Source organism: Myotis brandtii, unplaced genomic scaffold (genome assembly GCF_000412655.1).
Source record: "Myotis brandtii unplaced genomic scaffold, ASM41265v1 scaffold964, whole genome shotgun sequence".
In the NCBI taxonomy this organism is placed as follows: Eukaryota; Metazoa; Chordata; class Mammalia; order Chiroptera; family Vespertilionidae; genus Myotis; species Myotis brandtii.
In genome coordinates, this window is record NW_005371989.1 from 68,923 (window position 1) to 81,672 (window position 12,750).

At 44.5% G+C, this 12,750-nt stretch overlaps 1 protein-coding gene across 1 annotated transcript; it reads right to left on the reverse strand.

The window, feature by feature from the left end:
• Positions 1-7,288: 7,288 nt before the first annotated feature.
• On the reverse strand, positions 7,289-9,568 carry LOC102261474 (DNA-directed RNA polymerase III subunit RPC4-like). The gene is made up of 2 exons (XM_005886210.2): positions 8,786-9,568; positions 7,289-7,768 (listed from the first exon to the last, which is right to left on the reverse strand). The coding sequence occupies exons 1-2, from the start codon at positions 9,566-9,568 to the stop codon at positions 7,358-7,360; spliced, it is 1,194 nt and encodes a 397-aa protein (XP_005886272.1). The 3' UTR covers positions 7,289-7,357.
• Positions 9,569-12,750: the final 3,182 nt, after the last annotated feature.

The following is a 12,750-nucleotide window of genomic DNA, read 5'->3' on the forward strand; positions in this document are numbered from 1 at the left end:
ACTAACCATGAAATGGAATTAGAATAAAATGTACCAACAAACTGATCAAAGGAGCTCTTCTTGAGTGTACATTTTTACACTGGAAGGAAATTTCATTCAGATCAGCTTTTGCATTATAGTTTAATTAAATTTCTTAAATTTACATTTGAAATACAAATGACCATAATATCCCTAATTATAACAGGGAATAAAAACTTTATACTACTCTGACTAACCATGAAATGGAATTAGAGTAAAATGTACCAACAAACTGATCAAAAGAGCTCACATACTGTTTCCTTTGCAGACATCAGCAATTCCAGTTCCTGCTTGTACAAGAAATGGCCTTCACCATGACTTTGATTGACACAGAGTGCCCAACTGCAGGAATTTGGCTAGCACTGCCCAGTTCCAGCATGCTGACATTAACAGTCCATATCAGGACCAGCAAGGACACTGCCTGCACATCCACCGCCCCTCCTATGGATCTCTTTGCTCCACTTTCACTCTCCCTTCCTATAAAAACCCCTGCCTGCGCTGAGATGATAAAATAGCCTTTGAATAAGAGTCCCCCATCTTCTGGAGATGCAAGCATGCGAATAAACCTCTTTCCTCGTTCACCAGCATCTGTCTCACAAGTTTGGTTTCCATGGTGGCAGGCAGTCGAAACTTGGAGAGCCTGGGTCGTATTTTGACTAATTGGTCCACCTGCAGCTATAAGGCAATGACGAAGAAAGAGATGATTTTTCTATTGTAACACAGCTTGGCCGATGTATGTTTTGGGGTCTGAAGAGCAATGACCCCTAAATAGTTCTTGGAACTACTCTACTATTTTGCAATTGGAGTTGTTTTGCCAGAGTTCTGGTAAATGGGATAAGATCTCTTATGTGCAAGCTTGCATATTGTTACATCGTAAGAATGCTACTCAGGAAGATCTAGACCAGCGGTTCTCAACCTGTGGGTCACGACCCCTTTGGGGGTCGAACGACCCTTTCACAGGGGTCGCCTAAGACCATCGGAAAACACATATATAATTACATATTGTTTTGTGATTAATCACTATGCTTTAATTATGTTCCATTTGTAACAATGAAATTGGGGGTCATCACAACATGAGGAACTGTATTAAAGGGTCGTGGCATTAGGAAGGTTGGGAACCACTGTTTTAGGAGGTTACAGAGTGAGCTAGTTGAGAGTTCACACACAAGGGCAGGAGCTTGTGAAGATTCAATCATTTGCTACCACAAGAGGGCACACTAAGGCTTTCTCACCACCGTGTACAGATGTGGGGCACCAGGGGAAGAGCAAGAATGAGGTTCTAAAGCTGTCAGCAATCAATCATCAAGAATTGGAGCAGGAGCCCTAGCCGGTTTGGCTCAGTGAATAGAGCATCGGCCTGCAGACCAAAGGGTCCCGGGTTCAATTCTGGTCAAGGGTACATAACTCAGTTGCAGGCTCCCTCCTGCCCGGGCTCTGGTCGGGGTGTGTGCAGGAAGCAACCAATCGATATGTTTCTGTCACATCAATGTTTCTCTCTGTCTTTCCCTCTCTCTTCCACGCTCTCTAAAAATCAATGGGAAAATATCCTCGAGTGAGGATTAAAAAATAAATTTAAAAAAAAAAAGAAAAGGATTGGAGCAGGAGCCTGCCAGTTTCTGGTCTGTTAGTATTTGTTGAGGGGCTTACAGCTATTAACAGGCTAGCAGTTCTGTCTTTCTTTCTCACTTTCCAGCCACTCTGATTTAATGTAGGACATCTCAGAGTTTCCTCCTAATCAAGCTCTATTCCCTTTTGCCATTTTGGTGGCGGTATTGTTATGCAGATTGTGTCTATTACTGATATAACCCAATATATTGCTACACTTCTTTCTTTTTCTTAACAGTACAAAGGTGGGTTTTTTGTTTGTTTTTGTTTTGTTTTGTTTTTGTTTTGTTTTTTAACTTATCATGCCATGAATTTATGGGGAATGGGTTCCGGCAGCTCAGACTCCTTTCCGTTGATTCTCACAAACTGTGCTTCTCTGGGTGGAACAGGTTGTTGCTTCAGTTAAACCCAGGTATCTTTCTCTTTGGCTTCCTCTTTTTCTGATTATTTTCCTTCACACGTTTCAGGAAGCTAACTTGGCTCTTAGAAAACCTAACACGTTGCGGACCAGTAGTTTTATTGCTAGCTGTACCCAGTGGCCAGATAAGTTTCTATTGAACGAGTACAAAAAAACATTTTACATAAATGTTAAAGGCACGCTTTAAAGTTAAATACCCATTGCATTTTGAAGTTATTTATTACATGTTCTTACAAGCTAATATCTTTTTAAAGAATTCTTGTGATTGGCCACAAGCCTTAGAACAGGAAGCACGAGAATTCTCGTGATCCATCCGCAATGTTCATGTGCTCAATGGCACGTTAATTCTCTTGGCAAGAATCTTGCCTTTAACTTGTTTGTTTACAATCATGCCCACCATACGCTAGTTGATACTGTAGACTCATCCAGTTTTGCCCATAGTAACATTTGTGGGGCATTCCTTTTTGAACAGTGCCCATTCCCTTGATGTGCACAATATCACCTTTCTTATAGATTCACATGTATGTGGCCAAAGAAACAACCCCGTGTTTTGTAAAAGGCCTGGAGAACATATAGCTGGTGCCTCTCCTCTTGCCCTTTGTGTTACTCATTTTGGCAAATTACTAGAAGATGGAGGTTTGGGCTGAAAAAAGGTACACATTTCTTTACCATTTGTAGTCATTCCTCACTCGACTATAGCTTTGCCCACGCCCATGTCCTCTGTGCCTTTCGTTGTAAACATATCTCTTAATTTCCAACCAAATGCAAAAATTAATGAAAAGTTTAGACGTTCGAATATTTTATAAGCAAATCGAGTGATTTAATTTTTGACTTGAAAGTCTTAGTGACCCCGTGTGTTTACGGCCTGAGCACAGGGAAGCCCATTGGCAGTTTCTCTGCACCAGGGAGACTGCCAGCACCTATGGCTACAGTTCACACATGGTCCTCATCTGCTCACACAGAAATCCACGGATCACTGGGGACAAGTGGACCGGGCGGCTGGTTTCAACACAAACTTGAGCTCCAGAGATGCTTTTTTGTCCGGAGAAAAAGGGCACAAAGATTGCTTTTGAGGCCCTTCCTAGGGAGGAATACAGTTGTTGGGTAGAAAGACCACCCATTCACCTTTCAGTTTTGTATTCACTGATTTAGGCTATATTGAGGGCAGACCCCCCCTGGTGGACTTGACGGGATTCTCTGACCAAGAGGAAGCAAGAAGCTTCCTGCTGGTGCATTTGACTTGCGGAACTCACTTGGCTGGATAGAGATTTTATGTGACTCGCTGAAAATGGGTTTATCACTTAGGGCTGAGTTGTAAATGAGTTCCATAGTAAATTCAAGACTTTGGAGGTTTTAAGGCCCTAGAGCAGGGTTTCCCCAGCTCAGCACTCTTGACATTGGGATGGGATAATTCTCTGTGGTGGGGCTGCGCTGGGCATTGAAGGATATTGGACAGCATCCCTGACCACTACACTCCAGATGTCAGGAGACCGCCCTCTCCCTTGCAATTTGTGGGAACTAAAATATCTCCACACTTACCCAGACATGGGGGAGGGGTGGTGAGGGGAGCACAGGCCTCCAGGGGGTGTGATGGAGGGGACCGTCTGAGGAGGGGCTGGCCAGGTGCTTAGCTGGAGGAAACAGCAGCTGCAGGCTGCCCTAAGGAACCGCTGAGCCCCAGGGGAGGGAGGAAACAGGGCTCAGGGAAGGATGGAGGGACTCTGAGCCCTGACAGGGATGCCTGTGGTCCAAGCCCTTCCCCTGGACCAGAGGGAACCAGGGCCCTTGTCACTGACCGAGGTCTGTTCCTCACGTGGGCTTTGGCGGGCAGAGCTGAGAAGACAGGCATCCCTGCCCAGGGTGGGACCTCCGCTTCTTACCACCCTCTGCTCCTCCAGCAACGCCTGCCGCTTCCTGGGGTCTCCCTGGCTGTGCTGAGAGCTGGACATGGAGGGACTGGAGCTGACATAGTGGGCGGTGCAACTGGTCCTGACATCTCAGGCCCAGGTGTTTCAGTTTGTGCACAGTAAGTCCTAGATTTATTTGACCTCAATTTAATGAACTTCGGATTTAAGGGACAAAATTTCTGGTCCGTATGTCATATATGAAAATTAAAACCCTGTTAATTTTAAAAGGCTTTCAACCAAGATTTGCTTACAATTAAATCAACAGGTTATGTTTTGTTATTAATTCACTGTTATTTTAAACAAATTTTAGCGAATAGGCCATATGCTGGGAAAAACCACTGTGGTAATTTTGCAGACATGATTAAGTATTACATACCTACAGCTATAGTCTACATATTTGAACCCGAGACCCTGCTGGTAAGCAATATTCCAGGAATGATTGACACGTGATCACACTGCATTGCGGGTAATTTGTTCTGTTATCCTGTGACGTGACTTTCTGCAGCATTTTGGGGGTTTTTCAATCTTTATTGTTGGAAGTATTACAGATGCCCCTTTTTCCCACCATTGAGCACTTCTAGCCCCCACCCTGCCCCTGCCCCAGGCCCTCACCACACTATGGTCTGTGTCCCTGGGTTATACACGTCTACATGCAAGTCCTTTGGTTAATCTCCTCACACCCACCCACCCAGCCCTGCCTTCCCTGTAGCAGTTTAAATGCCTGCTGGCTGCTCTTCCCAGGGCAGCTAAGCCACGCCCCAGCCTGTGCATTAGTGACAATTCCCAGGGAGCTGAAGGTATTATGCTAAGTGAAATAAGTCAGATAGAGAAAGACAAATACCACATGTTTTCACTGATATGTGAATATAGAGAACAACATAAGTGAACAACAACTTGCCCAGATGGTGTGGCTCAGTGGTTGAGCATTGACCTATGAACCAGGAGGTCATGGTTCTATTCCTGGTCAGGGCACATACCCAGGTTGTAGGCTTGATCCCCAGTGTGGGGCGCGCAGGAGGCAACCAGCTGATCAATGATATTCTCTCATCATTGATATTCTCCATCTCCTGTCCTCTCTGAAATCAATAAAAATATATTTAAAAAACAACAGTGGAAACAAGACTCATAGATACAGAATATAAACTGATGGCTGCTAGTTAGGAGGGGGCTTGGTTAAAAAAGAGAATAAATTAAGAAATGCAAATTAGTAGCTATTAAGTGGTCATAGCTGTAAAGTACAGCATAGGAAATAGAGTCAATAATATTGTAATAGCTATGTATGGTGCCAGGTGGGTAGTACACTTACTGAGATGATCACTTTTTAAATTATATAAATGTCTAACCCCTATGTAATATACCTGAAACTATTATAAACTAATATTGAATGTAAAAAATATATGGAGTTATGTTAAATGGCTGAATGGAACCTAAAGTGAATGTAAAAGATATTGGAGCCCTAGCTGGTTTGGCTCAGTGAATAGAGTATCGGCCTGCAGACTAAAGGGTCCCAGGTTTGATTCTGGCCAAGGGCACATGCCCGGATTGCAGGCTCCTTCCCCAGTAGGGAGCATGCAGGAGGCAGCTGATTAATGATTCTCTCTCATCGTTGATGTTTCTCTTTCTCCCTCTCCCTTCCTCTCTGAAATCAATAAAGGGAATACTATGATGTATACCTGAAACTATTATAAACTAATATTGAATGTAAAAAATATATGGAGTTATGTTAAATGGCTGAAAAGAACCTAAAGTGAATGTGTATAGAATTGGAGAAGACAGAGCCCAAATAAGCAAGAATATGGTCTAAACATAAATAAGATAGACATCAACAGAGCACCATTTTGTAAATGTTAAAAGAACTCTCACATCAAATCAGAATTCTATACCCAGAAACAATATTGCCCAAAATAAAGATGTCTTAAGGAACACTTAAAATGCAACACTTGTTAGCCACCTTTAACAGAAAAAAAATACACAAGTGAGTTATTAAGTCCAAAGGAAAATATCTCAGATTGAAAACCAGAAATGCAGATAAAATGAAGAGGGAAGAAAAAGATAATTTATAAGTAAATAAAAATAAATTTAGTTCTATGAAGCAATTCTTGAAATCTCTCATAAAGAAGAAAATATATTGTATGTAGAATTAAAATCCATAACAGCACTAGCTGGTCTGGCTCAGTGGATAGAGTGTCCGCCTGCGGACTGAAGGGTCCCAGGTTTGATTCCGGTCAAGGGCACATGCCTGGGTTCCAGACTCCATCCCCAGTGGGGGGCGTGCAGGAGGCAGCCAATCAATAATTCTCTCTCATCATTGATGTTTCTATCTCTCCCTCTTCCTTCCTCTCTGAAATCAATAAAAGTATATTTTTTAAAAAAATGCATGACAACAGTAATGCAAAAGTAAGGAAGCTTCAAAATAGACTTGAAAGGATTCTAAGGTTTTAGATTTGGGGTGGTGGGAAAAGTAATTAATTGTACTATAGTACTATAGTGTGTTAAATAAAGGATGCATGATTTAATCATTTATGTAATTACGCAAAGATTTGTACATGATTGCAACTAACAAGTTACTAGAGGGAACAGTGGAATAAAATAGTTAAATCAATGTCAGTGAAGTAGAAAGTAAAGGAATTTTATCTAATGAGGTAAAAGGGAAGGAAAGAGTAAGATGATTGAGTAATCTCAAATTTATCAGTAATTAGGTAAAATGCAAATGTACACAATATTAGTTTACTTTTTTTTTTTAAGGGAAACTAACATTTATTGAGCCACTACTGTACATGTGGGGGCCTTGTGCAAGGAGTTTTCATCTACAACATTCCATTTAATCCTCACACCAACCTTGTGAGGTAGGTATTGTCCTCATTTTTATCAAACGAGGAATATGAGGCTCAGAAAGGTTAGGTGGTTTGTCCAAGGTCACACTACTAGTTACTGATGGAGCTGGGCCTGAGTACTGAGACTCCAACTAAAACATTCCCTGCTCTCTCTCCGACTGCCCCTCAGGAGGAAGGAGGGAGCGAGAGCAGCAGCAGCAGTTCTTACACTTCCCACAGCGAGCACCCAGATGGTCACCATGAGGAGGAGCCTGTACTCTTCCACAGACCCTCCCCTCTGCACCTGGGAAAGATGTAGTCAGCTGAAGAGATAAAGCATAAATATAATAATAAATAGAAGGGACAAGTCCCCCAGCAGCAAGGACATGCAGCATCCATGCTGTGGGAAGGTCACTGTGCCATTCACAGCTGCTGTGGGAGGGAACCACATGAGCCCGGTGGGGAAAACTGGGACAATGGCTGCCAGAGGCTGGAGTGGCTAAACAGGCCTGTTCCGGATCGCACAGATTTTAGAACAAAACGTCTGGGACAGGCAGCAGCCAAGGGCAGTCACCATCATCCTCCATCTGCTCATTTTACCGGTGTTTGTGATCCAAGAGGGATTCAAAATCGGGGGAACATACAAGTTTGTGCTTTACATGTCCTAGGACTGTCATGTCTCCCTTCCTACTGTCTCCAAGGCCCAAGGACACCAGCTCCTGCAGGAAAGAGCAGGCAGTTCCCATTGTTACATCCAGAGCCACCTTGCCCAGGAGGAGCTGTACCTTTCCTGACTTGCGGATGAGCAGCTTGCCAACCTGACCCTCTGTCAGGTCAGCCAGGGTACAAGCATTCTCTGCCAGCCTGGCTTCCCGGTCTTTCTCCTGCTTCACGACCACCATCTGTCCATCTTCACTCTGCACCTCTGTCTTGATAGGCTTGATGTCCTGAGTTGGCGGCTGGCCAGAGAGCGTGTCTGGCAGCTGGAGGAACAGCAGCTCTTCCTCCTGCTTAAGGCTCAGCTCCCTGAGCAGCTCTGCTACAGATACGTCTTTTGGGAGGCCTGGGGTCTTTCTGGTTGCTTTGGGAGGAGCCTTCATCTTGGCCTCCTCCTCCTCATCTCGTGGCTCCTCTTTTACTGCCCAAAGTAACACAAATGAAAGGGCTATCAAGTGGCCACCCTGTGTGTCATCTCATTGTACCCATCCCTTCACCCCCAACTCCTCCAGTCGCTCAGCCAGGAAGCTGCAGAGAAACACTAGTTGTGAAGAGGGATCCAGGAACTGTGTGACTTATCTAATAAGGGGTATCTGTGGCTAGGCCCACCGGTTCATATCAGCATGAACCTTCTGAGAGCGAGACTTTAGTGTCTTTGTTCAGGCCATGTATTTTACAGCTGGAATGGGAGAGAACCTGCTTATTATGCAGCAATCTGGGAGGCCCACAGTGGGGACTGGGGGGCAGCCACAGGAAAGGAGACGAGATATTAACTGACAAAATACCTTTCACAACAGGCACATCCACCTCCATGTCCTCTTCCTTGGGGCCAGCCAGCCAAGGTTTAACATCTGGTTCTTCATTCTCTTCCTTAAACAACCACCCAGAGTGAGCCAGAGGCAGCTGTACAGGCATGTTTCGAGTGTCATTCCTCAGCCCAGGGTCATCGATAAAATCATCCTTCTCCAGCATGAGCAGGGTCTGTTTTGTTTCTTCGTCTGTCTCTCTCTTCTCTTTTTTGATGTTGATGATATGAGAGGGCCCCATGTCCGACACATCCACTGTCTTATCCCAGTTCCCCTTTTTCTTCATCATTTCAGCTGGGCCCTGCTCGAAGATGGAATGGGACTGGATCACTTCTGGTCGACCCCGGCCCCGTCCATGACCCTCTCGTTGTCGGTCTCTATCCCTTCCACGCTTCTCCTTCTTAATGGTCACTTCTTCCTTGGGTTCTTCCTTGATCTTCCGACTGATATTTGGAGTGAAGGTTTTCTTCTTGACTCCCCCGAGGGTGAGATCCCTGGAGCGGAGGTAAGGCTCAGCTCCCTGAGCAGCTCTGCCACAGATACGTCCTTTGGGAGGCCCGGGGTCTTTCTGGCTGCTCTGGGAGGAGCCTTCATCTTGGCCTCCTCCTCCTCATCTCGTGGGTCCTCTTTTACTTTCACAACCGGCACGTCCACCTCCATGTCCTCTTCCTTGGGGCCAGTCAGCCAAGGTTTAACATCTGGTTCTTCATTCTCTTCCTTAAACAACCACCCAGAGTGAGCCAGAGGCAGCTGTACAGGCATGTTTCGAGTGTCATTCCTCAGCCCAGGGTCATCGATAAAATCATCCTTCTCCAGCATGAGCAGGGTCTGTTTTGTTTCTTCGTCTGTCTCTCTCTTCTCTTTTTTGATGTTGATGATATGAGAGGGCCCCATGTCCGACACATCCATTGTCTTATCCCAGTTCCCCTTTTTCTTCATCATTTCAGCTGGGCCCTGCTCGAAGATGGAATGGGACTGGATCACTTCTGGTCGACCCCGGCCCCGTCCATGACCCTCTCGTTGTCGGTCTCTATCCCTTCCACGCTTCTCCTTCTTAATGGTCACTTCTTCCTTGGGTTCTTCCTTGATCTTCCGACTGATATTTGGAGTGAAGGTTTTCTTCTTGACTCCCCCGAGGGTGAGATCCCTGGAGCGGATGGAGGGAAGGCGGCCCAGGATGAGGTGTGGCGCCAGCCGCTGTCCAATAAGCCCCCGGGCGCCAGAGAGGAGGGCGCGGGGCACTCCCGGAGCCCTGGGCTCACCCGCGGCCTTTCCTCCCGACATGTCTCGACTTCAGCTCCTGGGCGGCCCGCGGCCGACCCTAGGTCTCTGCGTGAGGCGGAAGGCGGAAGTGTAGTTTGCTTTTTTATTGCTGTTGTTAATCCTCACCCGAGGCTATAATTTTTCCATTTATTTTTTGTTCAGAGAGAGTAGAAGGGAGGGAGAGAGAGAGAGAAACAGCAAATAAGAAAGACACGTTGATTGGTTGCCTCCAGCACAACACCAACAGTGGCAAGGGATCAACGAGGCTATCCAGGTATGTGCCCTTAAGTGGATTAGAACGCTCCACCCTTCAGCCCAAGGCTGATGCTCAAACCCTTGAGTAAAACTGGATTAGAGCTATTGGCTGTATTATGTATTATATAGAATTATAAGTAAGTATTTTGGATATTCTCTTAATAAACATTTAAACAGTCTCTATGGTTTTCTATTGAGATAAACTGCATGGAAATTTTTGTGCATAGAAACTTCCATTCCTGCTCTTTTTCTTTTGAAACACATAAGAATTATTTTATTAGTGTTTTTTTATGTATTTTTATTGATTTCAGAGAAGAAAGGAGAGGGAGTGAGAGATAGAAACATGAGTGATGAGAATCATTGATCATTCAAATGTTGATAGAAACTGCAAATACCACCCCATCCACAAGTGCATTACTTTTTGAAAACAGTAACAGTATTGAACTGTGTCAATAATCCCATCTTTTTGTTTCTGTACAAAGATTAGGAACAAGGTGGATATGAGACAGGATTATCTACTGATGGGATTACCCTTCCATTCCTCTCTTTTTCTTTTGAAACACATAAGAATTATTTTATTAGTGTTTTTTTATGTATTTTTATTGATTTCAGAGAAGAAAGGAGAGGGAGTGAGAGATAGAAACATGAGTGATGAGAATCATTGATCATTCAAATGTTGATAGAAACTGCAAATACCACCCCATCCACAAGTGCATTACTTTTTGAAAACAGTAACAGTGTTCAACAATGTCAATAATTCCATCTTTTTGTGTTTCTGTATAAAGATTTAGGAACAGGATGGATATGAGAGAGGATTCTCTACTGATGGGGCTATCCACTCCCTTCCTCCATAGAAGGAGAATCAGAGGTGAAAGCCACCGCGGTTTTGAGCAAGCCACAGGCTGTCTGCATGTCAGGAGTGGCCAGCAAGACAGCTCAGCAGCCATGGGGGAGCCTGGATCCATCATGAAGACAAACCAGCCTTCTCTGGTGAGTACAGATTCCCTATCAGCAGCCAGACTATCCATTGTATATTTTTCCTTTTGTGAAACATCGGGAAATTAGTAGACTATTTCTCTTAAATCAAGAAAGTGTCTTCCTAAACGCCATTTTTTAGGTGTTAATGTTTGTTAAGTAATGTTCAAAGTCTTGTACTTTTTTGTACATAAAACTTCCTTGGGTTAATAGGCCTGATGTTTTTGTTTGTTTTGTCTTGGCTTTGTGTTTTATTGGTTGGTTTTTTGTTGTTTTTGAAAGAGAGGAGAGTGAGATCAATTGGTTGCCTCCCATTGCAGGGATTGAATCCACAACCGAGATATGTGTCCTGACCGGGGATGGAACCCACAAACTTTGGTGTATAGGACCATGCTCCAGAACTGGGCCACATCAGCCAGGGTGATATTGCTTTGTGTATTTTGTTGTTATTTTTAAATATATATATACTTGTAATGATTTCAGAGAGGAAGGGAGAGGGAGAGAGAAAAACCTCAATGAGGAGAGAGAGGGTCATTGATCAGCTGCCTCCTGCACACCACACACTGGGAATGGGCCCACAACCCAGGCATATGCCCTGGCCAGGAATCAAACCATGACCTCCTGGTTCATAGGTCTACGCTCAAACACTGAGCTACACTGGCTGGCTTTGCTTTTTTTTTTTTTTTAATATATTTTTTTTTTTTTTTTTAAAGAGATCCGACACATCCACTGTCTTATCCCAGTTCCCCTTTTTCTTCATCATTTCAGCTGGGCCCTGCTCGAAGATGGAATGGGACTGGATCACTTCTGGTCGACCCCGGCCCCGTCCATGACCCTCTCGTTGTCGGTCTCTATCCCTTCCACGCTTCTCCTTCTTAATGGTCACTTCTTCCTTGGGTTCTTCCTTGATCTTCCGACTGATATTTGGAGTGAAGGTTTTCTTCTTGACTCCCCCGAGGGTGAGATCCCTGGAGCGGATGGAGGGAAGGCGGCCCAGGATGAGGTGTGGCGCCAGCCGCTGTCCAATAAGCCCCCGGGCGCCAGAGAGGAGGGCGCGGGGCACTCCCGGAGCCCTGGGCTCACCCGCGGCCTTTCCTCCCGACATGTCTCGACTTCAGCTCCTGGGCGGCCCGCGGCCGACCCTAGGTCTCTGCGTGAGGCGGAAGGCGGAAGTGTAGTTTGCTTTTTTATTGCTGTTGTTAATCCTCACCCGAGGCTATAATTTTTCCATTTATTTTTTGTTCAGAGAGAGTAGAAGGGAGGGAGAGAGAGAGAGAAACAGCAAATAAGAAAGACACGTTGATTGGTTGCCTCCAGCACAACACCAACAGTGGCAAGGGATCAACGAGGCTATCCAGGTATGTGCCCTTAAGTGGATTAGAACGCTCCACCCTTCAGCCCAAGGCTGATGCTCAAACCCTTGAGTAAAACTGGATTAGAGCTATTGGCTGTATTATGTATTATATAGAATTATAAGTAAGTATTTTGGATATTCTCTTAATAAACATTTAAACAGTCTCTATGGTTTTCTATTGAGATAAACTGCATGGAAATTTTTGTGCATAGAAACTTCCATTCCTGCTCTTTTTCTTTTGAAACACATAAGAATTATTTTATTAGTGTTTTTTTATGTATTTTTATTGATTTCAGAGAAGAAAGGAGAGGGAGTGAGAGATAGAAACATGAGTGATGAGAATCATTGATCATTCAAATGTTGATAGAAACTGCAAATACCACCCCATCCACAAGTGCATTACTTTTTGAAAACAGTAACAGTATTGAACTGTGTCAATAATCCCATCTTTTTGTTTCTGTACAAAGATTAGGAACAAGGTGGATATGAGACAGGATTATCTACTGATGGGATTACCCACTCCCTTCCTCCATAAAAAGGGAAGCAGAGGAGAAAGCCACTGCAGTTTTGAGAAAGCCACAGGCTGTGTGCATGTCAGGAGTGGGCCAGCAACACAGTT